This window comes from Aulostomus chinensis, chromosome 10 (genome assembly GCF_037954235.1).
Source record: "Aulostomus chinensis isolate RoL2024-O1b breed Wild chromosome 10, RoL_Achi_v1.0, whole genome shotgun sequence".
Lineage (NCBI taxonomy): Eukaryota > Metazoa > Chordata > Actinopteri > Syngnathiformes > Aulostomidae > Aulostomus > Aulostomus chinensis.
The window spans coordinates 21,172,886-21,195,144 of NC_141329.1; the positions used below are offsets into that span (position 1 = coordinate 21,172,886).

The following is a 22,259-nucleotide window of genomic DNA, read 5'->3' on the forward strand; positions in this document are numbered from 1 at the left end:
CACATTTCCAAGCCTTGACGTATTCACATGCAACGCCGTGAGTCGCTTCTGTTACTGAGTAAACAGCCACCAATTGGAAGTCAGGCTCCTGCTTGTTGCTAGGTAGATTATGTTAATATATGTAATGCAGCCATCTCTGCAGCTACCATTCTGAGGTAAGAACAACTTGTACGTTTTCCATAAAATGTAACAAAACCACTGATAGCTTCATGGCCAGTTCTGTGATTCGACTTATTAGTAGTCTTCCTGCTAATATAAATTAAACGTGTATCTGGTTTTAGGTCTTTGTACCGATAGAAAAATGTGTTTTTTTTCTTTGGCTCTCTTTGGATGTCGCTGTTGTCGTTCGTAGTCCCACCCAAAATGGAGCCCGTTCTTCCTTGTTCCACTGTCGACTTGAAGGGCTGGGCTCAACTAGAATGGGGGACGGGTGGGTTTACTCTAATAATTCGGGCCTTTACTGCTCCAAAATCGGTTTTGTTAAAAACTGTAAAATGCGGTCCACGTCGTGAGAACTGACTAGTTATGTTAGCCTCCAAGGTCGGCCGTGCATCGGGACTATATGGTCGAAATGCTAATGTAGCGGTGCAGTATATGCCCGGGTTTCTACAGCGCTGGTTTTTGTGGTATGGTCCGGTTGGGACCAAGAACCTGCGGGGTTAAAATAGGGGGGAAACAAGTCATTATTGATTATACCAAGTAGATTTTTAAATAAGTGTCGCGATTTTTTAATGTTGCTTCTGTGTCGACATGCCTTTGCATTTGGATACTGTTTTCCGGACGGCCTTGTTGGCAAACGCCGGACGCGTTTTCCCTCGTACCCCCGCTGAGAGTCTTGTGTGACCGCTCTGCTCAAGAAGTGACATGCTGGTTTATTTTGGCGTGCTGTTGTCAGCCGAGCGATCCCAAAAATCTCAGTTCCGGATGGTACTTGTGTATAAATTCATCCCCAGTTATTTCGCATTGCTGCTGCAGTATCTCATTGCTGCAGTCAAACAGCTCTTGAGCACATAGATGAGTCTTGTACTTTCATACGATTGTGGTTGACTTGAGATCAGATTGTAATTTGAAAACATAAATCAGAATATTTTATTTGGCACATGATTACCAGTCCCTCCCACTATAAAAAAATAAAGTTAGCTGCCCAGCCACTAGCTTACTGTGATATTGTGATTATTAAAAATACCCCTATCCTTTTTCAGGTGCACCAGTGTTTCTCAAAGGTGAGGTGACCTGGCCTGACACCGTTTTGCCATGGAAACCAAGCAGGAAGCCTCTGCTGTTTGGAGTCAAGCTGCTAACACTGATTCGGCCAACGCCACACAGGTCTGTCAATAGATGAAGATGCAACAGTACATTCAGTCAATACTTCCAAGCTTTTGTTTTCTACACACTCACCAAATAAGGAAAATCTAACCACAGATGATGCTTAATCACAAAATTCATCAATTCTTAAGTTATGCAATCATAATAAAGGTGGTTCTATACTTGCAAAATAGCCTGGGAGTAAAAGAAGATGATGTTGACATTGGCAGTTAAATCAGTTATTAGTCACAACCAGGAGGCGTGTGCCTCACAGTTTTTGTGTGTTTATGTGTTGCAGGTGACTTTTGAAGGTGGCACAGTTGCTCAGATAGTTTACAGTGGAGACCAGGCAGACAGGGGACAGCAGCAGGTGGTTTATACAGCTGATGGAAGTTCATATACCTCAGTGGAGTCTGCAGAGCACACGCTGGTCTACATACACCCCGCAGATGGCACCCAGGTAGGTAGAGGTCAAATACTGCATATTGGTATCTGTCTATTATACTTATATTTGCCAAGCTTTGTTTAAATCTGATCGTACGAACTGATCAATAAATAAATGATTGATGGGCCTTTCCAAATGTTTTGTAAATGAAGAGAAACTTGGCTTTTTCAAATTCAAATTGTTTACATGTGTATTTCTGTATATCATATAAACTTGTTTTGTACAGATAACATCAGCATTGATAAATATTGGTTAACAGCCCAAATCAGTAGAAAAATATCTGCATATTGCAAAATCTAATATTACACGTTCCTACAAATGATCGTGGATGGACAGATGGTCAGTGGTTTTTTTTTTTGACAAAGACAGAACACATTGTGATTGTCTGTTATGGAATAAGTGTTTTCCATGAAATTAATATTTACTCTTTTCGGAGTTGAATATATTTTAGTACATTTTCTATAAAAAAAAATCTACAAATTAGACATGATTGTGTTTCAGACTGTGTTTGCTGATCAGCCTCAGGTGGCGTACATTCAGCAGGATGGTACAACCCAACAGGTAACTTCTCACAGTGTTACCATGATTTTTCTTTTCGTTAACATTTTTCCAGAATTGTAAACCAGTCTTACTCATTGATAGGTCACTGTTTTACTCCCGAGTGGACAGAACATGAACGCTGCCAATCTGCATGTTCTCAGTAATGTAGCTGATGCTCCACAAGCCATCCTGGAGCCAGTTTCTCAGGTAAGGACACGTGCATGTTCTCTGTTATAAAATCTTTCAGGCCAACATGTAGCATTATTCCAGTTTACTGTAGATTGGGGTGGAGAAGTTAACATAACCAATAACGCTGTTAGTTGAACGACATGTTAGTCCAGGAGGTACATGGGCTCACTTGGTTCTTTTAATTTTAGATTCATCCATAAGTGCAACAAAATGATCAAATATGTGAAACATCAATGCAGTGGTTTAATATATTTACATCATTTTTTTTATCCAAATGTATCCTCTCTGAAAATAACAAATGAATGATGTAGTTTCCATTATACGTCCAACTATTATTTATATATATATATATATATATTTTTTTTTTTTATTGCTCCCTGTAATCACATCCATCTTGAAAATAAAGAAAATCTTGAGTGTTTCCCTATAAAGGTGAACTCATGAACCCTGAGCCCAATTGTTAAACTCCTGCAGGAGCAGCTGTCTGTGTCCAATTCGCTCACCTCCATGGCCGACATCACAGACCCCCCGACCAGTCCCCTCGGGGCCACAGACTCCACAGATGATTCAGACGAAGATGAAGAAGAAGACTCTGAGATGGACGACTGGGAGCCTCGTCAGCCGTTCAACCCTCACAGCCTCTGTAGGTGACGTCGTCTGCAGTCGAAACACAGTTGTCAGGAGAAAAAAAAAATCCAAAACCCAGAGAAAAAATCTTTGACTTTTTAACCAAACATATCTTTCTGCAGGAACAAGAACTATTTACATTCTTTTCTCTGTGGTCTTGTAATTTTCTCAACTTGATTTCTCTTTTCATGGCCTCTCAGGGTGCGAGGAGTGTAATAACACCAACCCATCTGTGTGTCTGAAGCATGGCTCTCTGCACCCCATCCCCAACCGGCCGGTGATGTCCAGGGCCCGGGCCAGTCTGCCTCTGGTCCTCTACATCGATCGCTCTCTCGGTGGCGTGTTCTCCAAGAGACGTATTCCTAAGCGTACTCAGTTTGGACCTGTGGAGGGACCCCTGGTTCCTCAAAGTGAACTGCAGGACCACTACATCCATCTCAAAGTAAGTCAGTGACTTCCATCCATCCATTTTCCATCCATATTCCGCTTACCTGTTAAGGGTCGTGGGGGGGCTGGAGCCTATCCCAGCTGACATTGGGCGAAATTGGGGGGTTCACCCTGGACGGGTTGTCAGTCCGTCCAGGGCTATCAGGAGCAATTAGGGGTTCAGTATCTTGCTCAATGATACTTCGTACTTGTAAGCTTTTAAAATTATGGATAATGGTCAGAGCTGCTTTTTTCTGCATTTGAATATTAATTTTCTGTTGTCCTTTTCCTATTGTCTCAGCTTTGCATGCTGGATGCAGAAAAGGATGCAGAGAAGTCTGACAACACCTGGTTTGACCTCTCTGATGAGGACAGCTGTAATTGGATGATGTTTGTGAGATCCGCCCAGAACCACCTTGAGCAGAACCTGGTAGCTTATCAGTACGGCTCAGAGATCTTCTACACAACCATCAAGAACATCCAACCCAAGCAAGAGCTCAAGGTCAGTCCTGAGTCGGGCCTTTGTCTGGCTTTCTCTTCAGGCAGTAACAATCTGGTTGAGAAGTTCAGTTTTTTATTTTGCTGAGTTTAAATGAGATGATTAATGAATTAACAGGAATGAGTTGTTTTAACCACATTTCCTTCAACAGGTATGGTACGCTGCATCATATGCAGAGTATGTTAATCAGAAGATCCACAATGTCACAGAAGAAGAGAGGAAAGGTGAGCCTCTATGTAGTATCAGTACAAGTCATTACAGTCGTAGTGGAAGACAGTGACGGTAACTTTCTTTCTCTGTCAGTACTGCGAGAGCAAGAGAAGAACTGGCCCTGTTACGAGTGTAACCGCCGCTTTGTGAGCTCAGAACAACTGCAGCAGCATCTCAACATGCATGACGACAAGTTAAACTCAGTCACCAGGTGCAGTCCCTGTCTTCTCACCCTTTTAGATTTCTGTAATTTCTATGAAGTTTGAGCCCTTTTGACATGTTGATTGCATGTTCGTTTGTCAGATCTCGAGGTCGTGGTCGAGGTAGAGGCAGGAAGAGATTCGGGACAGGAAGAAGACCGGGGCGGCCTCCTAAATTTATACGCCTGGATCCACCAGTGGAGGCTGCTGGAGACAAGACAACAGTAAGCAACACAATTGTTAACATTTGTGTGTGCACTGAAATGTTATTTTCTCTCTCTCAGTGCTTAAACAGTGTATCAGTTAATCAATCTATTGAGCAACATCAAAAGTCATCATCAACAGGCCATTCTTGCACTCAGTTTTTCAAAATGTTTAATAATTTAACAAGGAGATGCTGGAGCTGACAGAGAAGCAGCCTCTGGAGGAGGGAGTAGAGGGAGCTCAGAACGGGCTGGCGGCGGTGGAACCAGAGCCAGACGCGGTAACTGAGGCGGAGGGCCAGATTATACCTTCTGCAGGGGAGCCCTCCAACCCCCCACCTGGCAACGTAGATCTGCCTGTTCCACTGAAGGAAGACACTACACAGAGCAGCCAACCAGACCCCCAGCTTACATCTCAGGACATGCGCCGTGCTAAGAGGATACGGGTAAGATGGGTAGACAACTCAAAACTCACTAAACGTAGATTTTTAAAACCAAGTTCACACTGTACAACTTTCAAAGTTGTCAGCTCACTTAAGTGCATCATACACAAGTTTAGGTCTCAAGCTCATTCCCAGATGAGTCCATCTAGTCTCCAAATGTTTTGTCACAAAAATGCAATAAGAAGCAAAAACCATACAGAGGACAGGACCCTATGATCCAAAAAAAATCAGCAGTGCAGTGTGAACTCTTGGTGCCATGGTGGCCATGGTTTGCTCCTCATCAATGTGTCTCTCTTCCTCAATGCGCTCCTCCCTCAAAGGTGGATGTGCAGGTAGGTGGGACCTGAATAATGTCTGACAAATACAAACTTCAGATATTGCTTTTGCCATTTTCCATGATGTTTAATGCTCATATGACATTTCAGGATATGCCCCCTCCTGCACACTCCATTGCATCTATCAGCCTTGTCCGGTGTCTCGGCACAGCCATGTCTTCTTGGGTTTTCTACTTGTCATTTCCTTCTATCTCTTTTTCTCTCCCTTCTCAGAATGCGGCGCTGCAGCACTTATTCATCAGAAAGAGTTTGCGTCCTTTTAAATGCACCCACTGCGGCAAGGCCTTCCGGGACAAAGAGAAGCTGGATCAGCACCTGCGGGTCCACGGACGGGAAGCCTATGCGTTTTCCTGTCACATCTGCAGCAAGAGCTTCATGAGTGACTGTGCCTTGGAAGACCACCTGCTGATGCACACAGAGAACCGCTCCTACTCTTGTCTCTTATGCCCAGAAACTTTTGAAAGGCTGGAATTGCTTAAAGACCATGTGGGTGTGCATGCTGTGGACGGTAGTTTTACCTGTCCCTCTTGCAAGAAGACGTTTACCGACTTCATCCAGGTTGGTGCTGAGGGTCGCCTGGAGGACGATACATTTTCAATCAAAACCCGACGAGAGAATTTTGTGCAGTCTGGTTTTCAGTTGATGAATTAAATGCAAATGTTTCAAGTGATAAATATGCATTTAATTTTAAATACAACTTGTTGAAAAGCCATACTTATTATTGATTGTAGAAATACTTTATATCGCACCTTTCAAGAAATCCAAGGATGCTTTACAAGGCGGCAAATGGAGTTTTGTGTAGAGCAGAAAAACTTTCAGGGTGGCCATTTTGGATGAGTGCCTAAAGAAGTAAACTGTCACACAATTCAAGAATTTCTCTTCACCAGGTAAAGAAACATATCCGCTGCTTCCATTCTGAGAAGATCTTCCAGTGTCCAGACTGTGAAAAGGCTTTCTGCCGTCCTGACAAGCTGCGGTTACACATGTTACGCCACTCTGATCGCAAAGATTTCTTATGTTCTACATGTGGCAAACAATTCAAGGTAAGATTAATTCAGTTCGTGCTAAATGAATATATAGGAATATCAGTATTTAGAAATGTGAGTTCGTTTTCTAAATTTGTTCTATGACTTGCAGAGGAAGGATAAGCTGCGGGAACACATGCAGCGCATGCACAACCCCGACAGAGAGGCTAAGAAGGCTGACCGGATCCAACGCTCCAAAACGCTCAAACTGAAGGTTCCCACTACCGACTTTGAGAGCTTTGTATTCAAATGCAGAGTGTGCATGATGGGATTCAGACGCAGAGGAATGCTGGTGAGCAGCAGTTGACATTAAGCTTTCTATTGATTGAGCTTTTATTGGATTACACAGAGCTTTATCCTTTATCTGGTTGCAGGTCAATCATTTGTCCAAGCGTCACCCAGACATGCGTATCGATGATGTGCCTGAGCTAACGCTGCCAATAATTAAACCCAACAGGGACTACTTCTGCCAGTACTGTGACAAGGTTTGTTGATCTTCTTTGTCCTGTCCTCAGAAGAAAAAAAAAAAGACACATCCTCATTGTTATTATTATATTTTTTAATAATGCCAAAGTACATCTCCGTATCCGTGATGAGCCTGTTGAACTGTGCAGGTGTATAAGAGTGCCAGTAAGAGGAAAGCTCACATCCTGAAGAACCATCCTGGAGCTGAACTGCCTCCCAGTATTCGGAAGTTGCGGCCGGCCGCTCCCGGTGAACCAGATCCCATGTTGAGCACACACACCCAGCTGACCGGCACCATCGCTACTGCGCCTGTTTGCTGCCCACACTGCGCCAAACAGTACAGCAGCAAGGTGGGTAGAAGATATCTCACCACATTCAAAATCTGTTGTAACATTCACACAGAGATTTAATGCAGTGTGTTTACATCCAGGACAGAATTTGTAATAAGATGCTGTTAGATCTCTTATTTTGGGTTCTGTGTGTCTCTAATTTGGAAGTGAAATATTAATGAAAGTTTGGGTGTGCTTGTGTCTCAGACCAAGATGGTGCAGCACATCAGGAAGAAGCATCCAGAGTTTGCTCAGCTGGCCAACACCATCCAGTCTCCTCTAACAACGGCTGTGATCAGCAGCACTCCTGCTGTCATCAGCGCGGACGGCGCCACAGCCGAGGCTGTCGTGGTAAGAAAGAATGCCTCTTGAGTGGTTTTCTTATTATGAAATATTATAAACAGCTTCTAAAAATGTGTTGCAACCTCAACACTTAAATATGTATCTGTATGTTTTATATCCTGCACAGACTACAGATCTGTTGACGCAAGCCATGACGGAGCTCTCCCAGACGCTGACCACAGACTACCGCACAGCACAGGGAGACTACCAGAGGATCCAGTACATTCCCGTCTCCCAGGCTGGAGGAAGTTTGTCCCAACCGCAGCACATTCAGCTGCAGGTGGTGCAGGTGGCGCCGGTACAGGACTTTCTTTTTAAGCAACAATATACCAGAAGAAAGCTGGCAACTCCACAAGCAACCTGTCCTGTTGTGTTGTGTGTGTTTTAGTCTGAGGATGGTGTTGCACTCCAGAATGTACACAAACATGTGTGTACCCTCCTTAAGTGTACTCGATCTGTTTATACTTTCTGGAGTCTGCATCAGTTGTGTGCTCAGGAATATACTACAACAGGGTTAAGTAAACTACATTTCTCGTAATAGTTGTTGTATAAGTGGCTGCAGGACAAGAAAATCGCATCTGCTTGTACTAATTTGATAAAAGTTTATTTTTAAGGTTATTAGTAGAATTTAGGAGGACGTGATAAACAGAGATTTTTCTGTGCGTTACAGGCGTCCTCTCCACATTCCCAACACCCGACTGTTGATGTGAGCCAGCTACACGACCCTCATGGCTACAGCCAGCACTCTATCCAGGTACAACACATCCAGGTCACGGAGCCGTCAGGCACCGCACAAGGTGCCTCACAGGTACATCCTCATTACTTTGAGGTTTGTTTGAATCATTTATGACAGATTATTAATTTATAACCAAATAGTCTCCTTTTGAAATGGAAAGAGCGAATCTCCATCACGTTTCCCCTGTAACAAAGACAACCACCCCTCCAATGTCCTTCAGGTTACAGGTCAACCTCTAAGCCCCAGCTCCCAACAGGCCAGTCAGGAGCTGAGTCCTACCCAGTTGACCCCTGTCACCTTGGCTCAAAGCAACACCCTCCAGACCAGCAGCAACCAGCAGCAGCAGCAGCAGCAGCAGCAGCAACAGCAGCAGCAGCAGCAGGGGACGGTGCAGCACGCCTACATCCCTGGGAATTGGAACTACCGAGGATACTGTGAGTCTCACCCGTGCTTCCGTATCTTTCAGTTTATCAGCACATCTCAGGCTAAAATGTCAACCTCTTTCTGCCTCAGCATCTGAGATCCAGATGATGGCGCTGCCCCACACGCAGTACGTGATAGCAGAGGCCAGCACACCTGTGTCTGGAGTAAACAGCAACCAGGTGAAAACGGTGAGTGAAGGACTAATAGCTATGAGGAACAACGAGTAGTTTACAGTTTTATTTTGACGCAAATCCAAATATTTGCGGATTACTGAATTAAAAAAAAATATGGGGATTATACAGGATGATCCACATTACAGTTTGTAAATAGAAGTTTTTGGACAGTTTTATTTATAGTTGGTGGTCAGAGGGGGCTATAAGCTTTCCATTTAACCGTACATAGCCTGCTCTTTCTGCATCCTGGAGATACAATGAAGTGCTGTATGAGAGAAAACTTCATTGTGAGCTTGAGACATGTTTTTTGTAGGTACTGAAAAGGCAAAATCCACTTTTTAGTTTAAATATGGCTTTCCTTCATTGAATAAAATTTGTATTTATCTCTTGCAACAAGGAGGAAATCAAATGTTGTCACAATGTACCAATATCTTTTTGAAATTTGACCTCCTAGAGAATGAAAAATCAAACTGGATTGAAATCTAGTGGATTATTTTATGAATTCAGCTTTTGAATTGTCTTCCTGCAGACACACTATGTTATCTCAGAGGGTCAGACTGAGCTGGACACAAAACAGCCGGGCCCTCAGAGCACAAGCCAGGGCCACGCTGAACATCTGGAGCAGCAACCGACCAATCAGCCGGCTACCACGCAGTACATCATCACCACCACCACCAACGGCAGCGGCGCGAGTGAAGTACACATCACCAAACCCTGAGCTGTTACAGCGACGAGCCTCGGCCTGATCCCGCATGTAGCTTTTACGCACAAAGACGAACACAGTCATATGCGCGCGCGCGCACACACACACACACACACACACACACACACACACTCAACACACAGGAAGACTTGTGTACATATGGAGTTAATAAGAGGAAGAACACAGTTTTATGTGTCCGTCAAGTGATGCGATGTTGTATGAGCTGTTGGGTTATGAGCTGCTAGAACTTTGTGAGAGAAATAAATTCAGTCAACTGACAAATGTGAAGTTCTGATTTTGAACAGAATGTAAAAATAAACACTAAACTGAACCCTACAGAAACGAGAGGAAGAAGGAAATCAAACTATCCGATACGTGTACAGGATCATTTTAAAGGCTTTTGATATGCATCTGGAAAAGTGGAATGTTTTGTTGTAAAGTCCTCGTACATAAATGTAAAGCTACAACAATTTCCTGAAGTATAGTTTTTGTAAATGAAAATCAGAATTGAAAATATAAGAAATATATTCTGCAGTTGCCCTTCCATACCAGAGGTCATGGTATTTTTGACCGACGTGGATACACAGTCTGTTACATTGTATGTTCTTATATTGTTGCTGATATGCGATGTGATATTTCACAGGTAATTTTCTATCAAAAATGCCTCCAGTTCACATCTTTGTTCATCCTGATATTCCAAAATTCAGAAATACGAAATACAACCGCAATGTACGGCAGCCCATTTCTGTCGGTAAACAAAAAAGCTCAAAAATGAATCTTGACAATAAAAATATTCCAGTGGGAACTCATGATTTTGAGATTAAAAGTCAATGTTAAGATATAAAAAGTAAAAAAATTATGAAATAAACTCATTCAGAGGAAAAAAAGTCAAAATGACATGTAGGATTAATTATGGCACGAAAACTTTAGAATTATGAGATGAGTCATTTCAATTAGAACATTTAAGTAATCATAATTGACTTTTTCTGAATAATGGCTAATAATCACAACTATTTCATAATTTTAACAAGTTTTATCTCAATTTTAACCTCCCAATTTGCATTTTGATCTCATATTTAGATTTGAAAATGTCTCATTATAATAGCTAATTTTATACTAACGACTTTTAATCTCATAATTACGTCTAACAGTGGGAATATTTTATTTATCAAGGCTAGTTTTTCCCGTTTTACTGGCAAATGTATTTCTGTAATAGTTCCATTTTTCTTCATTCAGTTCTCATGAGTGCAAACCTTATTTTTATTTCAACTGAAAGAAATTCGTCACGCTTTAACGTCAAAGTTCCAAAAGAGAAAAAAAAAAAAGCATTTTGAAAAGACGTGGATTTTACTTTTATTTTTTGTAATGTTCAACCAGAGGAACAACAACCGCCACACGATTAGCTAGAAAGGTAACGTCCTTTTGTTGCAGTTTGAGGGTTACACACTAACACACATCTCTGCAGACAGTAGCAATCTTAAAGGTGTGGCCATCATGTCAGTTGTTCAAGAGAAAATGAAGGAGCAGCAGCCGTTTACAACCAAGAGCGGTGGAAAATGTTTTGATCTGTCTGAAATACATTTGACGTGTTGCTCCCTGAAATGGGGAGGTGATGGCTTGAACAAAATAATTAACTTTTTGGGGGAACAACTTCTTCTTATACCTGAAACTTCTGAGTATTTTTGCTACTTGTTCGTGTTCGGAGTGTTTGTACAATGAATTCGCCGTGAAGACAACACTGGTTAACACACTGGCCATTGAAAAGTTCATTATTTAAATTGCTCTACAGTGCAAAACTATTACCATTTCATTATTGTTGTTGGAGGTGATTTTGTCCTCTTGTACATGTGTTGAGAAATTAAATTATTTTATACCTGTACGTTTTATGTTCTGCCCACTTCATTGAGAGAATTAGGAGGAAATGATGCTGCAACAGTTTCATCATGAGAAACATCCCAACGCCATGTTCTGTCTCCTGGTTTACGATTATTTTGATAATTATGATCAAGGCATACAAGAGGAAAATATGTCTCTGAAGGATCCCTTCAATGATGATGTCACGTGGATCATAATCTGAGCCTGTCTGTGCCAAAAACAAGTTTACTGTGGGTTTTTTTCTTTTTTTTGGGGGGGGGGGGGGGGGTTCCTGGTCACAGCATCAATGTTGGAGCGACTGAAATCATTTGGATCCAGATTAATACTTTCAAACTCACAAAAAGAGGAATAAAGTTCATAAATAAATAAGTTTCCCTTTAGACAGCTGTTGAAATGAAGAGCGGTTGGTTGTTCAGAATGACAACACCGAGAAAGCTTCATGACAGAACTGGTTCCCACAATTTAGTTATTATAAAGGTCATCAGGAAGAACTTGCTTGATTAGTTTGTGGCTACAAGATATAACTGGTTCAAAAATATGTTCTTACTCCATTTCCAGGTGAGGGAAGTTTGAAAAATTAAGATGACCAGGCAAAAAAACAAACAATGCTTAAGAAGTAAAATGCTAACTTATAAAAACACAACAGAACTCTGGGCAAAAGACCTTTTAAGACGTAATATAAATATATCTCAATTGAGGATTAATCCAATCATCAAAAACCTACTCTCACGCTAAATTAACGGTCCTGAATTGCATCAAGAGAGGTATCTCTACACCTCATGTCATTAACACGGAGAAAAAAGAAAAACTAGGTCGTTGCAATAAGTCTAATTCTCTGCCCTAAGCGTGGCTAAGCTACATGTGCCTCAATAAAACACAAAATAAAGAGTTACTCAAGGGTACAACAGGATAAGCTAGCGCTAAGCCGCCGCACGCCTGTTTCTTCAGGTAATTTGGAGGAGCAGCTGGTCATAATCAGCCTAATGAGCAGCGGACGTAGGTGAAGTCAGGGGCGGAGTTAAAATGTGTTTGGGGTGTTGGGTTGACCAATCAGCTCCTGGAGATGGCACAGTGACTTGTACATATTCACACAAAGGTAAGGGTCCAGGGTGTAATCACCGGCACCAAATGGAGTGGCATACGGAGGAAACATCGACAGAGTTTCCCCTCTGTTGCTTTGAGGCCGCAATATATAACTGGACCCCTCAATTTAGTAAACTAATATGTTTGAGCGTTACACCCCGTGGCCATGAATTAATTACACGGAAGGTGCAAGTGGATATCATGTGGCTTTGCTTCCTCTGTGCGGCTACGCTTGTCTTTTTGCCCACAATTGTTTTCTTTATTGCTGCCTCTACTTAGTTCTTATATATTTCTCGAACAAGTTATATCTTGTGGCCACAAAATATCTCTTTATTGCCACAAGTTATTATTTATCTCTCTTTCCATGGCCACTCCAGAGCTAGTTTTACGGGAATTCTGTAAACTTTCGCCACAAACGTGTAAAATGTAACAAATAAAGCTTCAAGAGCCAAGAAGTGCTTGGTTGGTTTAGTTTCCTTGAAAGGGCTTGAAAAGGGCTTAAATTAGCTCATAATTTAGATGAACCTTGACACTGATTTGTGTTTATTTGTCTGGATTTTTATTTACCTGTTATATGACAGCATGGAGCAGAAGCTGAGGTTCAACAGCACTTTATACCAGTGATGGACGAATATGCCATTGAAAGCGAATTTACATTAGGGTTTCTTTATCTGAGATGAGCTCATGTTTTGCTTTTCATATTCCAGCAACAGGCTCTAGATGTGGTGTGATCTTTGACGCTGACTCAAAAGGACAGAAGTGACTGGTTGAGGGGTTGCTGTTGGCACCGTGTGCCAGGGCGAAGCAGGGCTTGACACAACTGTTAAGTATGTCTCACACATTCCTCCGTGGATGTGGAAAAGGAAAAAGCCACTACCTCCAAATATAAACACATTCTTCTGCAGAACCAGTTGAACAAGCTCAGCGTGTCTCGGGAGTGATTCAAATAATTGTTCTCCTTCACTTTAAGCAAGCATGCCTGCTTCACTCACACGCCTCAGTTGAGGATCGGCCACCCTAAAGGTCTAAAGATCTCTGGACGGGAAGAGAGAACTGGGTTTGTAAATGGATGGAGACAGTGAGGGTGAACGAGGAGGGTGAACCTGCGAAGACAAGCTCAGAGTTGCACAGGTGGGTAGATCTGCTGTCATTTTCATCAGCTTTTGAGTGGCAGCTCCCTGATTAGCTGTTGCTGCTGCTACAGGGTGAGATGATGGCTGTAGTTCATTGACAGCTCATGTGTCTCTGCTCCATTGGGCAACAATCCTCTAAGAGGTCTAAGTGCTAGTTTTAGCTGCTCCACACTAACCACTAAACCCCAGGAGCCACTCACTGATATAAACCTGCTTTCTGTGTTTTCTGGACTCACCAGCTGATCCCCGTCAATAAGTACTGTAGTTTCTTTGCTTGTTTCCTCATTATTGCAACTGATCCTATCACTTTTCATAACAACTTCTCACTCCTTTTTTTTTTTTTTTTTTTAATCTGTCCAAATGTTTGTACTGGGCCTCCAAAAGGTCAAACCAAACACCAGCAGAAGTTCAGCCAGTGCAACACAGTTCTTGGTCCAAGACTCTGAAGGCTCTGGGGCCCTGTAGGACGTGGTCAAGCTTGATCCCTGTAGCTGTAGTGTGGTCGGTCTGCCAAGTGGAGGCGCCGTTGCCGGATGCGAGCTGGAGGTTTGTGCTGGTGTGTTTGTTGTGGATGCTCCTGGGTGGTTTTGTCTTTGCACTGAGGAGCTTCTTGAAGCCTGGAAAGAAACCGGTGAGGGCAACTGTCAGAATTTTTTGACCCATTTTTTTTTTTTTTATGTTTAAGTTCGTTATGTTTATGCAGTTTTGTGTTTTAGTTGAAGGAGACGCCTCCTCAGAGGGTACCGCAAGAAGTATTGGCCATGAATAAGACGGAAACACATGCAAGGTGAGGTTTACATTAATATCTTGTGTGTTTGATATTAAAATATGACATTTTTGACATGTAGATTATGGATCCCCAGACTGGTCTCAAGGAGAGAAAATAGATATTTTGTGTCTGTAAATATAAATTGTTCCCACATATTAATTTGGGGCCACATGGTGTAACTCCATTCAGCAAATTAAAGGGAAAAGTTACATGATGGAACAAGTTGTAACATGTAGCTATAAACATATTAAATTGTGAGAACAAGTTACACTTTGTGATCAAAAATGAATAAAAATATAGAAAGTCATGAACAACCAAAAAAAAAACCCATCCCTCCTGTGGTCTCCAGCATGTCCCGTTCCAGAGACCTTCATGCTTCCCTGGCCCTGGCCCTAGCTGATGGCCTGCTGCTGTGCGTGCTCCAGGAGCCCCTTTCAGACCCCAGCATGCCCCACATTCAGGAGCTCCATTCCAGGCTGCAGGTGAGAAGGAGAGACACGGCAGGAAGAATGAAAAGAAGCCGTCCGTCTGTCACACAGAGCAGCCTCCAGCAGTACCTGCTGTCTGTGTTTATCAATCAGCGTGAAGACTTTGTACGTAGTACTCCAGAGATCAGACAGTGATATTCCAGCCTGAGGCGTCAGACCACATCTCTGAGCTGCCGTCGACTTAAGCGGACAGGCGGGGGGGGGGGGAAACATTTCAATGCTGCACTTCCTGTGGTTTGCCCTGTCTGCCTTAACATCACACCAGCAATGTGGTTGTTATCAGAATGTCTTTCAGCTTTTAAATATCACGACAACTCCTAATAGGACACAGATGTTCTCCGGATGAAGACTACTGACAAGTTTCCTCCGTTTTTGACATAATTTGGCGTTCTCTGGTTTTCCAGAACTACAGTTCATGATGGATTACTGTACCTGCAAAAAATACAACCTTTGTCCTACCTCACTAACATTTGATGGAAAACATGTACACTTCATGTTTTCTTCAATTTCTGAGCCATAAATGTCCGCTTCAGTAGCATTTACACACATACATAGCAACATTTTTGTTTTAATCTCATTCTGTCAATGTTTCATCCACAAATATGGTGAAAACTGTTTTTTTTTTGTGGTTGTTGCAAGGCAAAACAGTTGTATCCAAAATCTGTACGTCAACAAAATTAAAAAAAAGAATAGTAAGCTTTATGCATTCTGGGTTCGAGTCCTGGCTCGGGCGTGGGATCTTTCTGTGTGGAGTCTCCATGTTCTCCTTGTACCTGTGTGGGTTCTCTCTGGTACTCCGGCTTCCTCCCACAGTCCAAAGACATGCAATTTGGGGACTAGGCTGATTGATACTCTAAATTGGCCGTAGGTGTGACTGTGAGTGTGAATGGTTGTCTGTCTCTGTATGTTGGCCCTGTGATGGACTGGTGACCTGTCCAGGGTGAACCCGGCCTCTTGCCCGTAGATGCTGGGATAGGCTCCAGCCCCCCCGCAACCCTTACTAGTAAGGACTAAGCAGAAGATGACGATGGATGGAAGCTTTATGCAATTCTATGAGTTCTGTCTGAAAATATATGTATATCAAATTAGATAATCTATCATTTGCACTATTTACCAGAAGGCACTTGGACAATGCAAACCTCTTCAAGAGGATGTGATGTTATCAGATCACGACATGATTCTGGATAAATTCCAACATCTAATCAATCGTTCCTCACCAGGAGTTTTACAATCTTACTGAGTGTCACCAAAGTTCATCCGCAACATTTTGAGTTGCGTGTGTGATCACATGACCTCGTGGGTGGAGGTAATGAAACTTTATGAGGAATGTAATTAACCAGAGAGACTCACGGTGATGCCCTCTCACCCATCCATCCCTGTGCTTGTGTGAGTAAGCGTTTCACAAGTGCCAGGAGGGTTAATGAATCTACAGGGGGGAAATACGCAGTTCTCATTCTCACTCTACTTCAGCACCCACCTATTTATACTTGTCCAGGGCCCATTAAAAGTTCTGTAATTATTTTGGCTAATCTATTCTATTAAATGTATAAATAAATCCAACAGCACTCACTGGTACACAGACGGGAGCCCTGTATTAAGGAAAAAAACAACCAAGTTCTTGAACATTCTGTGGGTGTGTTAACATTTGGCTTTGCAAAATGAGTGTCTCAAATTGATGATGTTGACAGATATGTTTTTCAGTTGAAATTCTACGTCACTAAAAAAAAGAATTGAAAAAAGTGAGCTTCAACATGCGAGCATTTTACAGCCCACTAGGGGGCGATCATGGCCAATAATGGACCTCAGAACTTTGAAATGAAGGCTAAATGTACTTAAGAATCCTGTTGCTGTGGACTCAACCCCTCCACAGACACCATGACCTCAGTAACTGCTACATGGGCCTGAAACCAAACACATCTAAACTATAAATCCACTTCTCTCCTGTCTAGTCAGTGGCTCACACCCTTGAGGGGGCTGATACCGGGTCAGCGGAGGACCAGGATTCTGAACTGACTGACAAAGTGATGCTCATCCACTCCTACCTACAGCGAAGGTGAGGTCTGACGTGCTCCCACTGCTCAGTCCGACACCCTCATCAAGCCCTTTAATGTCACTCTCTCGCCTCTGTGTTAGGATGAAGTCCCTGCATAGACTGATCCAGGTTCAGGGGGACTTTGAAGCCAGCGTGAAGGACGTGCTGAAGGGATTAGACGAGCGCTGGGCTCAGCTGGAGGAGCTGCACACTGGGGTCACACTCACCAAAGAGGGAAGTCCAGGTCACACAGACCTGGCCTCGGCTCACGCGGACGCAGCGGTGAGCATTCACACGTTTGGATTTCTGTGACTCTTTGCTAATATTATCTACCTTTCACTGGAGTGTAATAACTTTTTTGTGCTGCACAGACTTTGTTCACAGCCTTAACACACTACAAGAGCAGACTGCAGGGCTGCCAGGCTCATCTGAAGGACAGCACACAGCTGCTGCAGGTCAAGCGGAACAGAGATGTCCATTCTGCAGTATTTCTGAACCTCCTCACTTGTTCTTGGTTGTGAACAGAAAGTACAATTAACCATTTACAACTTGTTATATTGCATTTTTTTATTTTTATTTTTTTAGAAATAATTCATTTTGTGAGAGATGAAAAGAACGTACATTTTGGGGGGGGAACTGGTCTTTTATGTAAACTTTTTCTGCGTCTGTGTAGTTTTCCTTGAATTATTCTGAAATGGAACAAATATGTGGAAGACTATAAAGGCAGAGATAAGACAACCGTAATTGAAAGAGGAGGGTTTTTCTTTGCACATTTAGGATGAAACCTATCTGTTCCTCACCGGTGATTAGTTGTTCAAAACACATGAGTTACTATTTCTTTTTTAAAGTTGTATCCTCACTTCAATCCTGAAATTTTGACTTTAATCTCGATATTTTGTCCTTTAAATGTAAATATTCCGTTTTGTCAGTGATTTGTTCTTGACATGCAAACACAGCGTTATCAGATTAAATGTTCCACGACATGGAACAACGTGACAATACACCACTATAACATGAACATATCCTGTAATATGAAAAGAAAAATATTACGACAGTATTTTTTCATATTGTAACAAAACATTTTTAACATTACAAAGTGAGAGCGATCCGTTTCTCCTCCTCAGGTGTGACAGTAATACTTCCCTATCACACATCAGCTTTAACAAAAGTAGCAATATGTCACTGAACCGCCATGAATAGGAAAATAACCATTCATTCATGGCAAAGAAGGTCAATTTATGAAGAAACCCTTGAAGTCATATCTCCTCTTCTTTGCTTGACAGGAGTTGACGTGGAGTCACACTCATCTGTGCAGCAGTGTGAGCAGCAGCAGTGAGTCCGTCTGGCCTGAACTGCTTCTCCAGTCCAACATTGAGCAGGTACGATGTGACAACCTGCAGAATGTAGCTCATATATTCAAAAACCCACCAGGACTAAGAATGTCTCTCTTGTTGCAGTTTGACAAAGTGCAGGAGAATTTCCTGTCCCTGGAACAACAGACTTGTACATTCCAGGCTCACCTTCAGGGACTAGGAAAGAACCAGGATATGTGGCCCCTGGCTCCTGCTAACAGGGCCTCCTCACAGACATCCCAGAGCCTCCCCGGGGACGTGTCACCTGAGCATCGGAACTCCATCTCCGCATCCTCCTCGGCCTCCTCGGTGGACGCAGACATGGAGAAAGACACTCAAAGTTCTCTGTGTAACAGGTCAATGCTGCGGTTCTCCTCCACTATTGGACGCCTCCGTAAATCCGGACGGAAAAAGTGATTTATTCCTGCAAATATTAGAAATAGATATAGAAAAGCCTTGGGTAGTTTAATTTCAAATGTTGATCATTTGCTGGTTGCTTAAAATATCAGGATGTGTGTGTGTGTGTGTGTGTGTCTGTGTGTGTGTGTGTGTGAATGGTTTTGGCCTCTGCTTTAAATTAATGCTGAATCAGCATTCACATTCTCAATATGCTTAATTTGTCAACTACTACTACTTCCTCCGTATGTTTTTTGGCAAACCTTTTTTTAAAACTTCATCCTTTGAGCTCCAGAAATCGTTCAAATATCGTAATGATCAGCTTATTAAGGTCATGGTGGAAAATAGCTTTTCATACAATCTGCCTATTGTTCTTACTATGATAAGAAGCTTTTTTGTCTGCCTTTTTAAAAGTGGGAGTCATTGACAAAAAGCTTCAAACCGTCCAGTGTTTCACACCATTAAATATATGAACGGCAGGGCTTTTAAAAAAATATTTTACATCTAATATGAATTTGAAGTTATTATATTAATCATTTCATACCTGAGTGACAGACAGATGAAGTTCCTGTAAAGACTTTTTGCATAGATTCTTCTCAGAGCCACAAGCTTCACTGTACATACACAATTTCCAGTAATAACTATAACAGGAAAATTCTGATTGTTGGAAAAACTAATCCAGGTCTTGTTGGTCCTGGGCTTGACCACAAGGAGGCACACTTTTACAATTTATCCCCAGTTTTGTCACAACACTTCGTCTATGTCCCACATGGATCTCTTAGATTTCCTTTCAATCAACTTGATAGGAAGATCCCATTAAATACATGTACCAGCTACGTGTTGTTCTGACATCACAGCCCTCGTTATTTCCACTAAAACAGGTTGATGGCGCCCATCACCCATTTAGTTTCATTTGAATGCCTATTTATGATTATGACTTTTATTATTAATGCTGCTGTTTTACATCACTTCAGGGTACATAAAACATAAGAAAAACTCCCTGTTCTTAGTTATTCATGAGTTTCCATCTCTTGCGAAGATAAAAAAAATTCGAATATATTGTATCTCTCAACCATCTCAATAAAGTCACTGTTGTTCTACGTGACGACCTTTTGATAACGAGTATTCTCTCACCTCAATTCAATGAGCCTCAGTCTTTTTTTTACAAGTTTTTTTTCCCCAAATTTACTCTTTAAATAATGATAAATGAATTGAGTAATGAACATACTTATAATTTTGCTGCTAGTTTTGAATGTGATTAAATGTCACGGATCCCCCCCCCCCCCCCCCCGGATAATAATACTGCAATGACTTCTAAGGAGAGAGGGAGGAGAAGAAGGTAAAGGGGGGGCAGCGAAGGTCAACTCCGGAAGCGTTCCTGTTATTTCTAAAAACTGAGCACCCTGTCAACCTTTTATGCAGGACACGGATGTCTTTGATCCAAATTGAATTCAGCACCACGCTGAACGCTCAGATGTCTGCACGGCCCTCTGGAGCCGATTCCCTACAGAATCACTTCATTCATGCCTGATATTAATTGTACGGAGTCTGTACAGTATCTGTCATTTGACCGTGGACTTGCCTACCATCTGCTGGGTTCTGCATCTGTCTCATTCCCTCAGAGTGGCGTAGTGGCTGGGAGAGGTGGGGCCGACCCCCGGGGGATCAGGGATGAAAGGAATGTGAGTTGAATGCTGCAGGATCGGAGCTGTCACAACACCAAAGACACAAACACACCATGTCTGGATGGATGGAGGGATGTAAAGACTGTGGGAGGAGAGATGTTACGTTAGTTTGTTATTTGAAGTTAGCAACAAGAGCTTTGAATACAGAATTTGTGTTGTGACACGGTGTATGAACATGTAACATTTTCCACAAATCAGCCGTGAATACACAGACCAAAGAGCTTGGAGGCTTGCTTACAATAATAATGACGGCATTTTGCTTTACGTCAAAGAGAAGGACAACAGGTTTGGAATTGAGTCATTACAGTAAATGCTTTTAGAAAAGATTCTGTAGGTTTGCATGGAAGTAAAATAAAATAAAATAAAGAAAAAAACAACGTCCGAAATACAAGCTTGCAGAGAGCTTCTCATTCTTCACATTGCTGGCATGTGATGTCATGACCAGCAGAGGGGCGCACGCTATCTGTTTGCTGAGAATGTAACAGTGAACTAATGAAATTACCACGGGCTTTGTTTAGTTACACACACACACACACACACACACACACACACACACACACACACACACACACACGCGAAAAAAAAGTTGATGACTAGCTTCCTCACAGGCCATTTCGGTCATGGAGGAGGCTATTTCAAAGCTAGCTCAAGTGTGTGTTGTTTCAGAAAATAGGGTTCATGGCAGAGGTCAATCCCTCGCCTTATCCTGACAATTACTCAAGATCGGATTTCATTGGTGTACACAGTGCACGTATTTGAGCTGATCCCTCCTCCGATGGTCACCGTACAGTTGTGCGGACGGCTGCTATCAACAACCCCAAGACCTTGTCACAAAACTTTTATGAGAGCACAGTTTGACAGTTTAAATTGCGCCTTAAACACCCATTAAGAGTTTAAATATGCCCCCCCCCCCCACAAGTTTGAAACGCTGCCAACTAATAAAGGCGAATGAGGTGCTTTTACAGTATCATTCACTCACTCATTCATCCTGTCATTCATTCATAAACTGATGGTAAAAGCTGCTGTGCAATTTGCCAACCTGCTCATCAGGAGCAATTAGTGGTTTAGTGGTCAATACAACAAAGCGTCGTCAAAGTATGACTGTGTGTGTACGTGTGTGTGTGTGTGTGTGTGTGTGTGTTTGCGTGAGCAAGAGACCGTTTGCAAACTATTTGTTTTTGTTTTAGAGAAATCTAAATTCTTATCAGAAATTCTGTTTGTTTTCAGCCAATTATGTGAAATGATGAGAGCGAAAGCGCTCAACAGGAAGTCTCCTTTGACCGGGGAAATCGTCAGACAATGAAAAGAGTGAAGTGCGTCCACAGACATAAAAGGAAACTGAAACTGAAACCAAACAACACAAAATGTGGCGTCATGGAGGAAAATGGACTGAAATGCAGATACCAGGTGTAATCAGGAAGTGAGGAACTACTGATCTTTAATAATAATCCAAATTAGTAAATGCAAACAAAAAAACCAACCCTACACTGAGAAACAGATTAGGAAAGAAGACCTGAGTGAAACACAAAGCCAAACTCAAGTACAGAGTCAACACATCAAACAACCAGGAACAGGTGAGAGAAGATGAAGGCAGGGAAGAAGCTGATTGGATTAGAAACACTCGGACCAGGACTCATGAGCTGACGAGACTCAGGTGTTTCAAAGTATATTCAGGTGCTGTTGCTTTACCCACCCATTACCTTTCTTTCAAATGTAACAATCTCTCCCATGTCGCTTTATGGCAAAATTGCACCACATTCAAATATGACCTGGTTTTGAGTGACTGAAAACACCTCACCACTAGATATTTAAAAAAAAAAAAAATTTA

At 42.2% G+C, this 22,259-nt stretch overlaps 2 protein-coding genes and 1 long non-coding RNA gene across 9 annotated transcripts; 2 read left to right on the forward strand and 1 right to left on the reverse strand.

The window, feature by feature from the left end:
- The first annotated feature begins 137 nt into the window (after nucleotides 1-137).
- prdm10 (PR domain containing 10) lies at nucleotides 138-11,497 on the forward strand. 5 transcript variants are annotated; one of them, XM_086216431.1, is made up of 23 exons: nucleotides 138-155; nucleotides 1,203-1,326; nucleotides 1,604-1,765; nucleotides 2,252-2,311; nucleotides 2,393-2,497; nucleotides 2,954-3,122; nucleotides 3,307-3,548; nucleotides 3,834-4,034; nucleotides 4,183-4,255; nucleotides 4,335-4,452; nucleotides 4,545-4,665; nucleotides 4,833-5,090; nucleotides 5,636-5,980; nucleotides 6,310-6,465; nucleotides 6,560-6,739; nucleotides 6,822-6,932; nucleotides 7,062-7,262; nucleotides 7,449-7,592; nucleotides 7,711-7,881; nucleotides 8,254-8,391; nucleotides 8,540-8,753; nucleotides 8,833-8,930; nucleotides 9,445-11,497. In XM_086216431.1, the coding sequence occupies exons 2-23, from the start codon at nucleotides 1,255-1,257 to the stop codon at nucleotides 9,631-9,633; spliced, it is 3,528 nt and encodes a 1,175-aa protein (XP_086072557.1). In that variant the 5' UTR covers nucleotides 138-155; nucleotides 1,203-1,254; the 3' UTR covers nucleotides 9,634-11,497. The 5 variants fall into 5 exon arrangements, with proteins under 5 accessions (XP_086072557.1, XP_086072555.1, XP_086072556.1 ...); XM_086216429.1 differs by lacking the exon at nucleotides 138-155 and adding an exon at nucleotides 360-430; XM_086216430.1 differs by lacking the exon at nucleotides 138-155 and adding an exon at nucleotides 688-927.
- Nucleotides 11,498-12,555: 1,058 nt separating this feature from the next.
- On the forward strand, nucleotides 12,556-20,772 carry LOC147254872 (uncharacterized). Of its 3 annotated transcripts, none has more exons than XM_086215236.1 (11): nucleotides 12,556-12,589; nucleotides 13,284-13,403; nucleotides 13,547-13,707; nucleotides 14,094-14,340; nucleotides 14,426-14,496; nucleotides 14,828-14,960; nucleotides 16,916-17,019; nucleotides 17,100-17,280; nucleotides 17,370-17,453; nucleotides 18,282-18,377; nucleotides 18,456-20,772. In XM_086215236.1, exons 3-11 carry the CDS (start codon nucleotides 13,646-13,648, stop codon nucleotides 18,765-18,767), a joined length of 1,290 nt encoding a protein of 429 aa, XP_086071362.1. In that variant the 5' UTR covers nucleotides 12,556-12,589; nucleotides 13,284-13,403; nucleotides 13,547-13,645; the 3' UTR covers nucleotides 18,768-20,772. The 3 variants fall into 3 exon arrangements, with proteins under 3 accessions (XP_086071362.1, XP_086071361.1, XP_086071363.1); XM_086215235.1 differs by lacking the exon at nucleotides 12,556-12,589 and adding an exon at nucleotides 13,012-13,038; XM_086215237.1 differs by lacking the exons at nucleotides 12,556-12,589; nucleotides 13,284-13,403; nucleotides 13,547-13,707 and having other exon boundaries at nucleotides 14,126-14,255.
- On the reverse strand, nucleotides 18,412-21,967 carry LOC147254873 (uncharacterized). Its single transcript, XR_015118070.1, has 3 exons — nucleotides 21,836-21,967; nucleotides 20,333-20,513; nucleotides 18,412-18,774 (listed from the first exon to the last, which is right to left on the reverse strand). It is a non-coding gene; the product is annotated as an uncharacterized LOC147254873 (long non-coding RNA).
- Nucleotides 21,968-22,259: the final 292 nt, after the last annotated feature.